General features: G+C 47.8%; 1 protein-coding gene across 5 annotated transcripts in view; it reads right to left on the bottom strand.

Annotated features, from left to right (window-relative positions):
* COL4A6 (collagen type IV alpha 6 chain) overlaps positions 1-17,854 on the bottom strand; it is a 349,227-nt gene that overhangs the window by 8,321 nt on the left and 323,052 nt on the right. For all 5 annotated transcript variants that reach the window (XM_060408094.1, XM_012107575.4, XM_060408095.1 and 2 more), the window contains 14 exons: positions 17,586-17,657; positions 17,076-17,183; positions 15,740-15,961; positions 15,210-15,371; positions 13,400-13,570; positions 12,375-12,518; positions 11,837-11,962; positions 11,171-11,352; positions 9,263-9,326; positions 6,725-6,799; positions 5,963-6,070; positions 5,766-5,873; positions 4,775-4,846; positions 3,812-3,937 (listed from right to left, as the gene is read on the bottom strand). In XM_060408094.1, coding sequence (XP_060264077.1) covers positions 3,812-3,937; positions 4,775-4,846; positions 5,766-5,873; positions 5,963-6,070; positions 6,725-6,799; positions 9,263-9,326; positions 11,171-11,352; positions 11,837-11,962; positions 12,375-12,518; positions 13,400-13,570; positions 15,210-15,371; positions 15,740-15,961; positions 17,076-17,183; positions 17,586-17,657 — 1,740 coding nt within the window. The remainder of the gene's footprint in view (positions 1-3,811; positions 3,938-4,774; positions 4,847-5,765; positions 5,874-5,962; positions 6,071-6,724; positions 6,800-9,262; positions 9,327-11,170; positions 11,353-11,836; positions 11,963-12,374; positions 12,519-13,399; positions 13,571-15,209; positions 15,372-15,739; positions 15,962-17,075; positions 17,184-17,585; positions 17,658-17,854) is intronic.

The raw sequence follows: 17,854 nt of genomic DNA, 5'->3' as shown, positions 1-17,854 counted from the left end.
TAACCAGTCAGAAGAGAGCCTCACCTGCTCCAACAGAATGGAGGTGGGAAGGGCGCTGACACCCCTGGTGTCTTATCTGGCTAATTTCTGGGTCTTCCAGGCAAGCTGGAAACCAGTTTTATAGGTGATTCATGATATTAGCTAAATGCTTTCTTAATTGCCTAAATCCCTTCTCCATTTGGCCAAGGAAAATAGCCACTTACTGGCCTACGTACATAATATTTGCTCAAATTTCTGTTTGTGGGATGACTTCTATTAGGTTCAAAACCAAAAAAATTTCAACAGATTATAGAAGATGTATGTAATATGCATACATCAAAAACATAGATGATAATTTTGCTGGGAAAACATATCAAAGCTACATATACAAATGCAGAAATCTATTTTATTCTTGTAACATGGAAGGAGTGTATTTATTACTTTGGTATATTCTAGAAGATATTTAAATGAAGAGGAATTAATTCAAATTGATTGATAAACTGTTTTGCTGGTTGAGATTCTTGTTTGTGACAAGAAAATACCAAAATATTAATGTTGCATTTGATTGTTCTGACCAAAAAGCTGAAAATATTAATGTAGAATTTCTCATATTTTGCTAAGAAATAGAAAATCCATGAAAACTTATAAGGGAAGATGGCAAATTGGTTAATTTGGGCATCATTAACAGCTCATTGATTAATTGAATACTGACAAAATATAAAGGAGGAAAAAATAAATTTCAATAAGTCTCCAATTATTAGAAGTCTGGAAAAGAAACAAAGTAAAAACAAAAAACAAAACTAGTCACAAAACCACATGGTACTACTTTTAGTTGTGTCTTGATGAGTCTTTGAAGTAGTTTTTATTTTCACAAAGGTAAAAATCTGAAAAGAAAGACATACTGTATTTTTGTCCTGAAAATATGTCTTCGTATATCTATACATATATATGGGCTGAAATTATGTAAAACAAATAAACAAGACACCACATATAGTAGAGTAAGTGTGGGCTAGGCCCCGATTATAAAGTTTGTTTCCATGGCAATTTTTGCAGCTAACTCCTCTTTTCAAGCTGTTTCTTGATTTTATAATTACACGAATATATTATTAAACCTGAAATAAAGGTACTACTGACCTCACATAGTTAGAAAAAAAAAAACTCAAGTGTTTCTTTAAGAATGAGATATTTTCAGTGATCACATGATGAAAATGCAAGACGGCATATTTTCCCAACTTATTCCATCATCACAGCCCTAAAAAAAAACCCAAAATATACTAATGTGGCCTCTCAGTATATACTGCAAATATGGAAATAAATGGCATAATTTAATGTTATTTAGATAAATGTATTGTAGGGACAGGGTTTGCTCCTAGGAAATTTACTAAGGGGTAAACCTTCGTTATACATTGATTTCTATAATCAAATTAGAGATTCAGTTCCTGTTTGGGGATATATTTGATATATATGTTTTAAAACATTATTTTAATCAGATATTGAGAAGAAGAGAAGAATATTTATAAAGCAAATGTTAAAAATCATCTAGATAGAATGAACATCTGTGTTCCAACCACCCAATTTAAGGAAAAGAAGATAGCAATACCTTTGAATTTCTTTTTCTTTCCTGGCTTTTTGAAGTTTATTTGTTTTTAATTGGAGTATAATTGCTTTACAATGTTGTGTTGGTATCTGCCATACATCATCGTGAAGCAGCCATAGGTATACATAAGTCACCTCCCTCTTGAACCTCCCTCCCACCCCATCGCATCCCTCTAGGTTGTTCTTTTCACACCCTTTACAGGTTTCACCATCTTCCCTCCCTCCCAGAGGCAACCAGTCCTGAGGTTTGTGTTCATCATTCCCTCTTCATCACAGTTTGAATATCCGTGCATATTTGCATCCCTAAGCAAATATTGGTTGGAATCACACTAAACATATTCCTCTGCAACTTCCCCTTTCTCGCCCTTCAACATTATGCACCTGAAATGTATCCATCTTGACATGTGCTGTTTACTGCATTTGTGTTTGTGATTTTATTACCTCAGATAGCCAAAGGCAATGAATACTGTAATGACCAGGAATTCATAGTCAAGATTTAAAAACAGAAAAGGCATCATGCCTGTGCTTCCACCCAGGACCCAGACCTTTCTCTGTCTCCTGCCAAAGAAGCCACAAAGCCTCCCTTCCTAAGCCCTCACATCTGGAGAAACTGCTGGCTTTCAGAAAAGTACAGGTTGGTCCAGACAAAGGAAAGAGTAAACACAGAGACAGCAGATGCCCCAACATAAAATGCAGCTGGAAATGAATGAATGCATGAATATAGTTCCTGGAAAACCTACGCACATTATACAAACATGCACATAAATGCATAAAATGATGTGGTGGGACATCAGGCTCCAGAACTATGAGGACAGAACATTTTGCAAATGTGATTTCCCCAGGTAACATGTGATAGTAGAATGGCCAATGTTTCTTGACCAACGACTATGTGCCATGCTAAGGTGTAAGGTGCTTAGTTGCTCAGTCATGTCTGACTCTTTTGTGGCCCCATGGACTGAAGCCTGCCAGGCTCCTCTGTCATGGGATTCTCCAGGCGAGAATACTGAAGTGGGTTGCCATTTCCTTCTCCAGAGGATCTTCCCGACCCGGGGATCAAACCCAGGATTCCTGCATTGCAGGCAGATTCTTTACCAGCTGAGCCACCAGGCAAGCTGCCATGCACTGTGCTAGGTGCTTCCATATGGATTACTTCACTCCTCACTGATGTTTCACCAAATATATAGGGTAGATTCTCTTATTCACATTTTATAGGAAAGGAAACCTATGGGTTCCTTTGGGATGGAGGGGTGAGTAACCTCCTTGTTCAAAGTCGTGTAGCTAGTGAGAGGGAGAGCTGGGATTGGAATCCAGTAGTCTGACTTCAGAGCCCCTGCTTTCAGCTATGGTGATACATGAAATTCATGTCTTGTTCTACACTGAGTAGGAGGTATATGCATCTCTACAACATTTCTAAGGAGAGTTAAAGAATCAGAATTCATTCTCGTTATTTGAGAGGTGGGGGAAGTGAAAAAAAAGTGAAAGTTAAAGTCACTCGGTTGTGTCTGATACTCTGTGACCCGTGGACTGTAGCCCACCAGGCTCCTCTGTCCATGGAATTCTCCAGGCAAGAATACTGGAGTGGGTAGCTATGCCCATCTCCAGGGGATCTTCCTGACCCAGGGATTGATCCCAGGTCTCCTTCATTGGAGGCAGATTCTTTACTGACTTAGCCACCAGGGAAGCCCGAGAAGTAGGGGAAGGGAGACTCAGAAAGGGACTTCAGACTATGTGATGAGTCAGGGGCTGAGATTAAGGTGAAATCTGATTTCTAGTAAACCCAGTAAATCCTAATCAACTGCTTGCTGTGTGCCTGTCCTAGGGAGATATTTATCCTCTTAGTCCTGGGCTCCTTCCAGCAGCCACACTGTCTTCTCAGGGCCCCGTGACTGCCAACTGCCCTGGACACCAAGGGATTTATGGTAAACCTCTCGCTAAGTGGACAAGCCCAGTCCCTCAGGACCATTAAAACCAGACTCTGACAAAGTGAGAAAGAGAGGCCCTGTGGTTAATAAGGGAGAGCTGGAGGGAAGCTGGAGGCTAGAGAGGACTCACTGAACTGCTCTCTGACACCCCTTCCTGGGAAAGCCTGAGGTGGAGCCCACCCTCTTTTTGTCAGTACTTGGGTTCTGAAATCCCCAGAGAGGTAAAGACATGCACAACTCATCCCTGGGAGCCACATGACCCCAAGGAACCCCAACCCTGGCTGCCCAGCCAAGTGTGACTTGGGCTCACTTACCTCGACTACCTTTGGGTCCTCTTATACCTGGCTTTCCTGGGGCTCCGATGCCAATTCCTGGAGAACCTTTTTCCCCTTTGGGACCAGGCAAGCCAGCTGGCCCAGGCACACCAGTTATACTAGGTCCTAGGAGGAGATGCAGAGAGATGCGGGGACACAACTCAGTGGGGGTGAGGCCCTTGTGCCCAGCTCACTTGCAGGGAGTCTGCCTCACAGACACCAGAGGCTGAGGGCTGAAATGATAGGGAGGAGAGCTGATGCAGGTAGAAGGCCAAACTCCATTCAGCTTCCTACCCCTCCCCCGCCCCCCCCCCACACACACATCAAGGCATCCCCAACTGGGGGCTGGCAAGGACATCTAGAGGGCTTCCCTGACAGCTCAGTTGGTAAAAAATCTCCTGCAATGCAGGAGACCCTGGTTCAACTCCTGGAGAAAGGATAGGCTGCCCACTCCAGTATTCTTCGGCTTCCCTTGTGGCTCAGCTGGTAAGAATCTGTCTGCAATGTGGGGGACCTGGGTTGGGAAGATCCCCTGGAGAAGGGAAAGGCTACCAACTCCAGTAAATAAGGTAATTCAGGTATAATATTTAGCATAATGCTCAATAAATGTTAACCAAATTTCTATAAAACTCTAATCCAGCCACCTCTAACCACTGTTTTGGGCTTCCCTTGTGGCTCAGCTGGCAGACTCCACCTGCAATGTGGGAGACCTGGGTTTGATCCCTGGGTTGGGAAGATCCTCTGGAGAAGGGAAGAATTCCATGGGCCTGGAGAATTCCATGGACTGTATAAGTCCTTGGGGTCGCAAAGAGTCAGACACGACTGAGCGACTTTCACTCACTCACACTAAGGACATCTAGGAGTCTAAGGATATGGGATACATTGTGGCCTAGAACTCAAGATCAGCCCCATCAGGCTTCTGGAATAGTTGGTGTTCTCCTTGCCTTCCAGAGTCTTGCTTACCTGGAGTTCCACGGGTCCCCTTGGTTCCTGGAAGCCCATTCAGTCCATGTAAACCTGGAAGTCCAGGGAAACCTGAGGGGAGAGAAGATCAGAAATGGTTCCAGCAACTCTGAATCATGAAGGGTCAGCAAAAGGTCCTGCCCCCAAGGGTACTGCAAAGTCCTCATTTCAAACGTTCTGGGCATTCTTGAAGCATTAATTAATGCCCTACGAGAGACTGGACCACCCCTAGTCTCCACCTCCTCTCATTAGAGACCAGTATAGCTTGAAGAGGGCCTCCCAGGTGGTGCTAATGGCAAAGAACCTGCTTGCCGATTCAGGAGACATGAGACAAGGGTTTGATCACTGGCTTGGAAAGATCCTCTGAAGGAGGGCACTGCAACCCACTCCAGGATTCTTGCCTGGAGAATCCCATGGACAGAGGAGCCTGGCGGGCTACAGTCCACGGGGATGCGAAGAGTCGGACTTGAGCGACTGAACATGCATGCACACAAGGCTTTAAGAGCAGTGCGGTGCTGTGCTAAGTCACTTTAGTCGTGTCCGACTCTTTGCGACCCTATGGACTGTAGCCCGCCAGGCTTCTCTGTCCATGGGAGTCTCTGGGCAAGAATACTGGAGTGGGTTGCCATGACCTCCTCCAGGATGGTACCTAATTATGTAACTTCAAGAAGAACTCAGAGTGGCAATGCCGAGACCTTGAGTTGCCAGCTCCCAGAGACTTGCTGCCCAATCTCTCAGTCAGGGAAAGGCTACTTAAGCCAGGGCGATGATCTTCCTTCCTAACTCTGCTCTCCATGGACCCCATGTTCTCCTGTTTCCACTCATGCCCTCTCTCCTTTCTTCCTCCTTTCCCATTACCTCTCATGCAGCTCAGTCAGTGACTCCCCTGGATATGGCTTAACCCCAGCTAGGGTCTCCTAATAAAAAGTAGTTACTATCCTTTTTTGAGGAAAGGACCCTTTTATCCACTGCCACTCCATAACATACATACCTTTGGTTCCTATTAGGCCAGGGGGACCCAGGGGCCCAGTTGCCCCTGAGTGGCCTGGAGAACCTGGAAGCCCTGGATTTCCTCTCATGCCTGCAACTCCGGGGAGTCCTCAGAATGAAAAAAAAGGCAGAAATTCAGAAGGAGTCTTGACACTGATCTGAAATTTTTCAGAGTAAAGTTGTCACGTGTCATGGTACCTAGGGAGCCAGGAAGGCCAGCGTCTCCAGAAATACCAGCTTTCCCATCTTCACCTTTGTTTCCTGGGAAACCCACATCACCAACTGGTCCTTCTTTTCCTTTCACACCTACAAAATCAAGAAAAATGCTGAGTGATCAGGCTATAGTTCAGGGAGTATGTTCCTCCACAGGAGGTGGGGGTAGGGGCAGGACGGTAAAGCCATTTTGAGCCACCATGGCAGCTGCATCCAGTGAAGAAACTCTGAAAGGTATTGTGGCAACTGTCTTCATACTTGAAAGGTGCCGCCCAACTGAAAGGGCATGGCAACCTACTCTAGTATTCTTGCTTGGAGAATCCCATTGACAGACGAGCCTGGTGGGCTACAGTCCGTGGGGTCGCACAGAGTCGGACATGACTGAAGCGACTTAGCATGCACACATGCCCAACTGAAAAAGTAAGTAAACTTGTTCCGAGTGTTCCCAGGAGTAGGAGTGATGGGTGGAAAGGTTCGAGAAGTAGTTTGGATAACTATAAATTAAGGGAGTAGACACCATTATCTTAAAGGTCTTAGACTATCCCGTAAGTCTGTGAGTCTTGAAGAAAAAGTAGGCTGGTTTGCTTGGGGAAAATGTTGACTGCCTCTGAGTGGATATATGTCACATAGGAATTTTTCTGCACTGGACAGAAGTTGCAGAACTTAGGTTTGACCTCCAAAATTCCTTCCAATGCTCAGTTTTGAGGAGTCTGTGAAATGTACGAGACAAAAGTAGAGCAGCCTTACCTTTGAAGCCAGGCTCCCCAGGTTGTCCCTTGGGTCCTGGGCTACCAGAAATTCCAAGTGTCTGGCCTTGATCTCCTGGGGATATCAAGAAATTGGTTAAGTTGTCAGGAGAAGGTATAGCTCAATTTGCAGCAAATAGATTTAAAAAAAAAGTTTTTGTATTGGGGTATAGCAAAAAGATCTTTTGAAGGAAAATCATGGCCAGGGAAACTCCTTGACACAATCACGCATTGGGTAAAATGTTATGCTTTTATGCTGCAGTGCAGGGCTGGGATGCTCCCAGGCTACTGGTATAAAAATGCTGCTACATGCAGTATATCTCCACTGGGAAGCACATTACTAGGCTTGGTATGGGCAGAGAAGATGATAGCAGGAGCCCAAAAAATATTACCAGAAGAGGAGGCTGTCTAGAGCTGAGGGTGTCCTCTGCTGCTGAGTCTGGAAGGCAGGTGGGTCAAACCACTGCTATTCGCCTATCTTTGACTAACAAAGATTGCAAAGGGGGTTTGGGCAAAGCAGAAGAGCAAATTAGTTCATTTGCCTGTAAACACAAAGTCTCCCCCAAGGAGAGCCTTGGGCCTGTTAGAAATCCACCTTGCTCTGGAAAAACACAATAAAAGGGGAAATGTTTCTTATCTTTCTTTAATGAAAGAATTTTTTTAATTGTTTTTTTTTGGAGGATAAATTGCTTTACAGTGTTGTGTTGGTTTCTGTCTTATAATAATGTGAATCAATCGTAAGTATAACATATATCCCCTCCCTCTTGAATCTCCCTCCCACCCACCTCCTCATCCCACTCCTCTAGGTTGTCACAGAGCACCGGGTTGAGCTCCCTGTGTTATACAGCAACTTCCCACTAGCTAGCTATTTTACATGTGGTAATGTACAAGCCAGGCTTCAGCAATACATGAACCATGAACTTCCAGATGTTCAAGCTGGTTTTAGAAAAGGCAGAGGAACCAGAGATCAAATTGCCAACACCCGCTGGATCATTGAAAAAGCAAGAGAGTTCCAGAAAACATCTATTTCTGCTTTATTGACTATGCCAAAGCCTTTGACTGTGTGCATCAAAATGAACTGTGGAAAATTCTGAGAGAGATGGGAATACAGACCACCTGACCTGCCTTTTGAGAAACCTATATGCAGGTCAGGAAGCAACAGTTAGAACTGGACATGGAACAACAGACTGGTTCCAAATAGGAAAAGGAGTATGTCAAGGCTGTATACTGTCACCCTGCTTATTTAACTTATATGCCGAGTACATCATGAGAAATGCTGGGCTGGAAGAAGCACAAGCTGGAATCAAGATTTCCAGGAGAAATATCAATAACCTCAGATATGCAGATGACACCACCCTTATGGCAGAAAGTGAAGAGAAACTAAAGAGCCTCTTGATGAAAGTGAAAGAGGAGAGTGAAAAGATTGGCTTAAAACTCAACATTCAGAAAACGAAGATCATGGCATCTGGTCCCATCACTTCATGGGAAATAGATGGGGAAACAGTGGAAACAGTGTCAGACTTTATTTCTTTGGGCTCCAAAATCACTGCAGATGGTGACTGCAGCCATGAAATTAAAAGATGCTTACTCCTTGGAAGGAAAGTTATGACCAACCTAGATAGCATAGTAAAAAGCAGAGACATTACTTTGTCAACAAAGGTCTGTCTCGTCAAGGCTATGGTTTTTCCTGTGGTCATGTATGGGTGTGATAGTTGGACTGTGAAGAAAGCTGAGCGCCAAAGAATTGATGCTTTTGAACTGTGGTGTTGGAGAAGGCTCTTGAGAGTTGGATCTCCGCAACCAGTCCATCCTAAAGGAGATCAGTCCTGGATGTTCATTGGAGGGACTGATGCTAAAGCTGAAACGCCAATACTATGGCCACCTTGTGCAAAGAGCTGACTCATTAGAAAAGACCCTGATGAGAGCTGACTCATTAGAAAAGACCCTGATGCTGGGAGGGATTGGGGGTGAGGAGAAGGGGACGACAGAGGATGAGATGGCTGGATGGCATCACTGACTCGATGGACATGAGTTTGGGTGAACTCCGGGAGTTGGTGATGGACAGGGAGGCCTGGCATGCTGCGATTCATGGGGTCGCAGAGTCAGACATGACTGAGCGACTGAACTGAACTGAATGTATATGTTTCATTGCTACTCTCTCAATTCGTCCCACCCTTTCCTTCCCCTGCTGTCTCCACAAGTCCGTTATCTACGTCTGTATCTCTATTCCCGCCCTGCAAATAGGTTAATCAATACCATCTTCCTAGATTCCATATATATGCATTAATATATTGGGCATATACCCTGAGAAAACCATAATAGAAAAAGACACATGTACCCCCATGTTCATTGCAGCACTATTTACAATAGTCAGGATGTGGAAGCAACCTAGGTATCCATTGACAGATAAATGGATAAAGAACATGTGGTACTTATATACAATGGAATATTACTCACCCATAAAAAGGAATGAATTTGAGTCAGTTGTAGTGAGGTAGATGAACCTATAGCCAGTTATAGAGTGAAGTAAGCTCCTTACCTTTTAAACCTGGGAGACCAGATGCTCCTGGTAGCCCGGGAGCTCCACTGAGACCTTGTGAACCCTTCAAAGCAATACATAAATTAGTATTTCTGCTTAGCACTCAGGACTTCCCATCATCTCTTCCCGCTCCCTTCCCTGAGCCACTGCTTGAGACCTGTCCATTTCATACTCTGTGGCAGGGGTGGAGAGGAGGGGGGCATCCTGCAGAGGGGAAATTGATATGCAAGGGGAGAAATGCATATTTATGGTACTAGGGGAAGGGTTTGATCTGCAGATTAACCCTGGTCTTATCATTCATAACTTCCCAGTGCCTAACAAAACTGGTATCATGGGAAATCAAGGTGTGGATGTTCTAGTAAATCTCTTAGAAAATACAGAACCTAACAGTCAGTGCAGGAACTTGATTTACTCTACATACAGTTGGCTATCACCACCCATGCCAAAGGCATGATGGACGAGAACAAGTGTGGCCTTCCCATGTGGAGCTAGGCCTCTGCCACAGGTTCTGCAAGGAATGTGGAGTCTTTCTGCCACTAGGTAGCGGGCTGCATGCAGGCAGGTACTGGAGTCTGAATTTGGTCTAATATTCCCATGATTTTCACAAGAAAAACTGTCTTCCCTGGCTAATGTCCAACATATTGAGTCTGAGAAGCAGGCATGTTGGCTGCAACTGGCCCGGTTCCTCTCCTGGCATCTGGTATGGTTTGGGTTTGAGATGTACCCAGTAAGGATACATACTACCCAGGACCTTGGGTAGCAGTCTGATTTGGGTCACTTAGCTCCCTGGACCATGACCACGACATCCCCCCTTCACCTGGTGTTTTCTGTGCATCGCCATATCTACTCATTCAGAGCCCCTGCTTAAGCTGGGACCCCTCCCAGAATGCCTTCCCACTTTGATTGCATCCTTCCTAGTACGTAAGCAGCAGGTTGAGAATTGTTTCTTTTGCATTTTCTTCAGGTGTGTGTGTATGTGTGTGTGTTTTCTCTCCATCAGCTGGACTGATACTTTTAAAGGACAGGGACTGTGCCTGCAGGGAATACAGGTGTCCTGTGATCCAATTTATTTAGTCCCTTCAGTACTATTATTGCTACTATTTATTTAGAGTCTGCCATGTACCAAATACAATGCTACCTGCTTTATACATACTTGCTCCCTTAACCTTCACTATGGGCTGAAGAAGGTTTGAATTCTATTCCCATTTTGAGCAGATGAGAAGAGCAAGGCTCCAGCAAGTGGAGTGATATGCCCCAAATCACAGAGCTAATGAGTGATGGAACGGAGAATCAAGCCTATGCCTGTCTCATTGCTAACTACCCTACCACTCTGCTTTTTAAAAATCCAGGAAAAAAACTGACTTTGATTCTTTGCCAGTTGTTGCCTAGAGGCAACAAAGATCTTTCTGAAATCAAAACATCAAATAGTCTGTACTGAATTCTTCTAATGTGCCAAAATCAACATGGGATGCTGGCAGTGGGATGCAGACAAAAAGCAAGCAAGGCTTGCTCTCAAGTCCTAACAATCTCATTGAGGAAATCAGACCCAGGCAGAACCAACCAGGATCAGTGGAAGCAGTGTGAGATGTAGGGTGCCAGCAGGGTGGGAACTCAGGGACTCCTGGAGGGGCGGGTGCCTGGGCTGGGGCCTGAAGGACCAGCAGGTCATCAGCAATTGCAAGGAGGATGCTCTGCCATGTGAGGGAGATAGTGTGAACAAAGGCCTGGAAGAGGGGATGTTCGGGAACAAGTGAGAAGACCTGGCCAACTCACGGAGGTGCCTTGTTGGGGTTAGCTCATGGAGGGCATGGGAAGTGGGCTGAGATCAGAAAGGTGGGCAATAGGGGCCCATCCCTCTGCTATCAAGGCCGTTCCCTGGTGGGGAGACAAAGATCTGGGCCCACTTACACTTTCTCCTCGAATTCCTGGGAAACCTGTGATTCCAGGGTGTCCCTTCAGGCCAGGTAAGCCCCGTAGTCCTGTGGAGCCAGGGGGGCCTGGTCTCCCACTAAGTCCCTTGATGAGGTTGGGGAAGCCAGGAGCTCCAGGCAAGCCTGGTGGCCCGGGGTGGCCAGCCTCTCCTTTGTCACCTGGGAAAGAAGCAAAAGTCTTGGGGAAACACTCTGGGCAAGAGAAAATCTGTTCCCCAAGCAGTAGGTGCCCTGGGTCACAGGTAGGCAAAGGGAAAGCTTGGGGACAGTTAGCTTGGGGTGGGATGGGGGTAGGAGGAGGTGCCTTTGGCCTTATGGGGTACCAGCCAGGGCCACCCCAGCTTCCTCAGTGGGAAAGCCACTCAGTGCCCACCCTCCACTATCTGCCTGGCCCCTCCAGGGGTACAGCCACCTGTGGTTCAAAAACTGAGTTCCACAGGGGCAGTGCAAACCGGCAGTCTCACAGTCCAGATACTCCTCAGGCCAAGGAAAGGCGCCTCCGTGCTCTTCCCCGCCAACCACTGCCTCCCACACTGCTGCTCTGAGGGTTCTTCTACGGTGGGGGCTTTTTTCAGTAAAGAAGTCAAGTTTGGTCATGAAAACTGTCTTAGGTATTTCTCCTTCCCATTCCCTGCCCAGGTACCTCTGGGTCCGGGAAATCCAACGGCTCCAGCTGAGCCCTGAGAACCTTTGTCTCCTTTGAAGCGGAGGTTTAGCATTGGAGGTCGATGACCGGGTATCCCAAAGGGGCCTGGGTCACCTCTGTCTCCTGCAGGGATGGAGGTCATGAGGCCGCGTGAGGGGGGCTTAGACACAGGGTAAGCATGTCATATCAGCTCTTCCCGCACCACTCCAGGGCCCTTTCTGGGTTCTTCCAGCTTCTTTCCTGCCCCTATTTCCCCAACTTTGCATTAACGGGCATGCCCTCTTCTTGGACAAGCCCAAGGTCCTACAATTTTAGACCCTACTCAAAACCCTTCTCCACTAAGCATCTGGAAACGTGTGTCAAGGCCCCTAACATGCTGTGGTAATGCAGAGTGATTGAGGTCTCTGGGTTTAAAAGGATTTCATTGAGAAACCTCAAATCCTGAGGTTGGTACAAGCCACCTGAACGACAAAGTAGATAAAATGCACCTTGGGAAGCATGGGTGGCAATTCCAGAACTGGGTTCCCCAGCTCACCTTTTTCACCAGGGCTACCAGCCCATCCAGATGGCCCCACTCTTCCTGTCGACCCAGGAATTCCCTTTAATCCACTTGCTCCAGGAATACCAGGGAGACCTGGAATCCCTGGAAAACCTGTCAGTCCAACAGACCCCTTCTCACCTGTTGAGAAACAAGAAATTCTATTATTATCCCTGTTTGACATACAAGGAAATGGATGCTCAGAGAGGTTAGTTAACTCACCCAAAGTCACATACCTAGAAAGTTGCAGAGGAGAGGTTCTGACCCATGTTTCTCTAACTCTAAACCCCAAGCTCTTAGTACATGTTATGCTACTTCCCTGAATAGGGACATGGAACTAAGTACCAGGAAGGAAAGAAGAGCTGGACACTCCTCTTACGATTTTTCAAGTTAGAGCTCATGTGTAGCACAGAGAGAATAAATAAACTTAGGCCCAGGAGGCAGAGAGATGAGCTCTAGCCTGGTGCTGTTGCTAACCAATTGTGTGACCTTGGACCAGTTACTTCCCTTCCTGCCCAACTCCTGGTGTCTACTAGAATAATCAAAGGAAGTGAGAGCCATCAGGCTGTATGAAGGGTTCATGCAAATAAGTAAACCCGGTGTGGCTGTTGCTGTCCTGGGCTTTCCTGCTCAAGTTATTCAGCCCAGTGTTCCACCCAGCAGGCAGGGAAAGTGTCTTGCTGTGGGTGGGAGTCCTGCTCTAGCATTTGTCTTCTCCTACTGTGAAAGTTTTAGTTGATCAGTGTCTGACTCTGCAACTCCATGGACTGTAGCCCACCAGGCTCCTCTGTCCCTGGGATTCTCCAGGAAGAATACTGGAGTGGGTTGCCATGCCCTCCTCCAGGGGATTGTCACAACCCAGGGATCGAACTGGGGCCTCCTGCATTGGCGGGCAGATTTTTTACCATCTGAGCCACCAGGGAAGCCCTGCTCACCTCCCTCCCCATTCCCCTTTCCTAGGAGGAGAGGAGGGAGGAGGCAAGTTGGGCACCCACTGGTGCCTTCTTGATCATTTTACTTACCCTTCAGACCTGGCAGCCCTGGCAACCCAGTAGCCCCTGGCAAGCCTGAGTTTCCCAGGAAGCCAATTGGCCCTGGTGGTCCTGGAAGCCCTTTCAGCCCAGGCAGGCCTCTCTTTCCAGCTGACGCAGGGAGACCTATCTCGCCTCTTGGACCTTTCTTTCCAGGATGTCCTGAATCAGCACAGGAGAAAATACATGATAGCTGTCAAGTGAGACTATCCAGATCTGGGCCACTGCCCATTCCCCTGGCTTCTGGTTGGTTGACTTGTTGGGGTTTGTAAACAGACTTTGAACAATGGGCCACGCAGGCTAACAGGCAGAGTTGTTTTCAGTTGGTTGACGCATAGCACTTATCCCCCAGGGTGCCCCACCAGTGGCTACCTTTACCAGCATGGCACTATAGCTGGCAGGGGAGATGAGCAAACCCCTTCTGATGACAACTCTTCTCCCTTTATGAATGTGGTTCATACTTTAGCCCCTGAATGGAGCTCTAGGGAGCCAGGGTGGCAAGTGGACTCTAGTTTCCTGGTACTTCCAGCATGAATCAGTCCACAATGGCTGTTTCCTGAGCCAACCGGTGAAGTAGAGGTTAAAGCCCAACAATTGTTGCAGCCTCCTAGGGAGTCATGGATCAGGGCTGCCCTTTTAATCCCTCATGCAAGCATTTTAGTCAGCCAGTTCCTTGGCATTAGAGTTGAAAGACCCCCTAGTGCCAAATATTGTAGAAATTCCCAAGGCCCATCTGGTCTCCTAGGTATTCTGAGACTTCTTTCACCGGGCTTTCAGTTGCTCAATGGGATTAACCTCTTGAGCTGCTGCCAAAGTGGAATGTTCAGGTACAAAGCAAGGAAATTAAAAAATCAAAGGATCAAATCAGTGATGACAGAGGTATTTGGGCCCCCAAGGACCTAAATGAATGGCTGGCTTGGCTTTCTATGGATTGAAAAGCATCATGTAGCTGGGAGCCCCAGGATTCTAATGGGAGGCTGTGAAGGGGATTCCACAACAAGGGAAGGAAATTCAATGGGGGCCAACCCCACAGTATGAGTTCAGGGACCCCCTGGCCTTACCAGGTTGTAATGTATAGTAAGATAATTCCCTGAGAGGCCAAGCTGGTGGGGGTGTTAGTCTGTGAGCTTGTGTGCTGTTTGCTCACCTGGAAAGCCTATGTGAAGACCCCAGAAACACACAATCACAAAGAGGATTAAAAAAGATATTAATAGTTGTATACAAACTCAACTTCAGTCACGTGGCTAGGAGTCAGTGGTGAAAAGGGTGGTGTGAGAAAAAGGCAAGCTGCAAACCCTAGGCTGGAACCAGAGGATGTCATGCCCCACTGTGGAGTGAAAAGCACTTTGGCTCTGGGTCCTCACAGACCTGCTGGCCCAAGAGGCAAGCTGCCAGGGTCGGGGCATGGGGGCGGGGTTTGTGGGTGGGTGGGCAGGGTGTGGGGCGGGGTTTGTGGGTGGGTGGGCGAGGCGTGGGGCAGGGTTTGTGGGTGGGGGCGGGGTTTGTGGGTGGGTGGGCAGGGCATGGGGGCAGGGTTTGTGGGTGGGGGCGGGGTTTGTGGGTGGGTGGGCGGAGGCCATGGGGGAGGGGCGAGGAGTGCTCATATTTGAGGGTCACTTTTTGGAGGCTAAACTTTTTCAACCTGGCACCGTGGGGGGCTTGAGATGTGAAACGCAGGTTAGACAACTCAGTCTCCTCGGCTCTGACCCTGTCACACTGCTGTTACTGCCCCTCAGGGTGCCAGGGCCCCAAGGCCCAGCTTAAGTCTGTCAAGTTGGGGCTGCTCCTCTGAAGGACCTACCTGAAATGCCTGGAAAGCCTGGGGGTCCGCGGAGGCCGGGTTTGCCCTTGATGCCAAATAGACCACTAGGGCCTGGGGGGCCTGGCTGACCCACGCGGCCTGGTATTCCAGGGCTGCCCCGCTCACCTTTGGGGCCGAGCAAGCCCGACTTCCCAAGCAAACCTAAGGAAAGGAAGAGGCAGATGATCACAGCCTGGATTGATAGCAGGGACCACTATCAAACCACCTTCCAGCAGAAGAGCCCAGTCCCAGGATGCCTCCGACGGGCCACTGTCTCATCAGCTCCAGCCTTGCTGCTAATTATGGGCTTTGCAAGAAATCTGACTATGGATTCTAGATACTTCTGGAATTACTGAGACAGGAGAATGGACTCCGGTGATTTAAGAAAGGCAGAGAGAGAACACAATGACTTTTCGTTTCAAGCCGCTAGTTCATCCATCACCCCAGATTCATGCAGTTATTCATGCAGCTACACCAGGTACTGAAAGCCTTTCTGCAGACTGTCAAATAGGTGGGGAAAAGAAAGTCACCCTTGAGTCCTGGAAGGCCAGAGTCTCCAGGAAATCCTCTGTCCCCAGGCAGTCCCTGTAGACCTTGCTCCCCCGGAGCACCATTTTCAGCACCAAGGATGTCACCAGGGGCTCCCTTGGAACCTGGTAAGCCGGGGCTGCCAACTTTCCCAGGCAAGCCATCTTTTCCAGGGAGCCCAGGAAACCCAGGCAAGCCCTTCTCCCCATGAGGTCCAGGAAACCCTAAATGTGAAGAGTCAAAAAGAAAAGGCCATGGCGGTTTAGAAGTCATAGGTTTGGTTAGAGGACTCTGACACAGATTTTTTTTACTACTACAAAAGTTGTCACATTAGTCATGTGTGGCTTTCCTTAAAGGTATCTAGTCCTGGGAAGACTTGCTCAGTGGCAGGGACTGCAATGTGTGACCCAGAGGAGGTTCTAGCTCAATGAGGCCAGGCCTTGGGCAGAGCTCAGCAACCCACTCCTGGGGCTCCTACAGTGGCCGAAGAGCACAGGTTAGAGCCAGGACCCTCTGTCAAAGGCCTGGTCTCTTCTGGGGTTGTCTAACTCCCGTCCTCATGCCTCCCTCTTTCTGGATGGTGGAGGGACCTGAGACACCAATAAACCCAAGGAAATGTGACCTGATGAGCCCCCTACTGCTGAGCAGAGGTGGTTCTCAGACTGAGGATGCATCAGAATCCCCGGGGGCAGGGGTGCTTGGGAAAACCCAGATTGCCGGGCCCATACCCCCACCCTGCCACAAAACTTCTGATCAGCAACTCTGCCAAGGGGCCAAGGAACTGCATTACTAAGAAGTTCCAAGGTGATGCTGATGTGGCTGGCTGAGGGAACACAGTTTGAGAAACGCTGGTGCACTGTAGCACAATGAAGCTCAGGTTAGAACAACAGGGTGTCAGCCAAGGGTCTGAAATATGCCAACTTCCCTCTCCCTTATCTGCATCTCTTTCTCTGAGCTTTCAGGAGTTGATCCAGGGAACTGCCAGAACATGCAGTCAGACCAACTGACAGAACATGCGGTCAGATCACCCGGCAGAGTCCTAGCCCTGTCACTAGTGACTTTGTGATCTCAGGCGAGTCACTTTCCATATGCGCCACAGTTTCCTCTGCTGAACCTGAAGGGGTTGGCTCAGCTCATCACAAATGGCCCTTATTGCTCTGAGACGCTGTCCTTCTATAGCTCTAAGCTCTGTCTTGTCTGACTATGAAATCAAAACCACCCCACTTACACCAGAGCACAAACCTAACTTCCTACAGTGGGTGGATGGCTACCACAATCCAAACACATACTCACACAACAGGAGAGGCGGGGGGCAGGGGGAGAAGCTCCTTTTCTTACCTGGCAATTCAGGCAGGTGAACCAATCCTGGACTTCCGGGGTCTCCTTTATTTCCACGCAATCCAGGTTGGCCTGGAGCCCCAGGGAGGCCACGGGCCCCTTTAGGGCCTAAAAACCGAAATGTGAGTGGTAAGGGGAAAGGAACGTTGGTGTGGCTGTGATCTGTGATGTCCATTCAAGAATCCTAGTCTTAGGAATTCCCTGGAGTCCAATGGTTATGACTCGGTGCTTTCATGCCAAGAGTGAAAGTTTGTTCCCTGGTTGGGGAACTAGGATCCCACACGCCAGGCAGTACAGTCAAAAAAGAAAAACACCTAATCTCTTGGAGGGCCTCTCTTATTCTTCCCTCCCCACACAGTCCTCTCTAGCAGCCATTCTGTTCCTCAATTCTCAAGGCTGCCCTCTCAGGAGGAACGTGGATCCCCCAGTGCTACTGGGCTATCCTTGGCTTACTTTGGTACATGGCCCTTACATGTGTGTTCAGTGGCTTTTTCTGGCCTCATTCCATACCTGGGAATCCGGGAGCTCCTGGGAGTCCTGATGGACCGTATGGTCCAGGAATAATACAAGGCAAGGTGATACCTGTAAATGGTAACATGTAAGCAGCTGAACCGATCGAGTCAGGGATGACTTCCCCCTAGCATGCTCCTTTACTTCCATTCCATTGAATGCAACAGCTAAGTTATTCTTTCCACCCAGAAGCTGGGAGCCCATGCAGAAAAATCTTGGCTTCAGAAGCTCTTGGGAGTTACTCCTAGTGCAATTTCTCATGGATAAGA

The sequence above is a fragment of the Ovis aries genome, chromosome X (assembly GCF_016772045.2).
Source record: "Ovis aries strain OAR_USU_Benz2616 breed Rambouillet chromosome X, ARS-UI_Ramb_v3.0, whole genome shotgun sequence".
NCBI classification, from domain to species: domain Eukaryota; kingdom Metazoa; phylum Chordata; class Mammalia; order Artiodactyla; family Bovidae; genus Ovis; species Ovis aries.
This window is presented reverse-complemented; position numbering and strand designations above follow the sequence as displayed.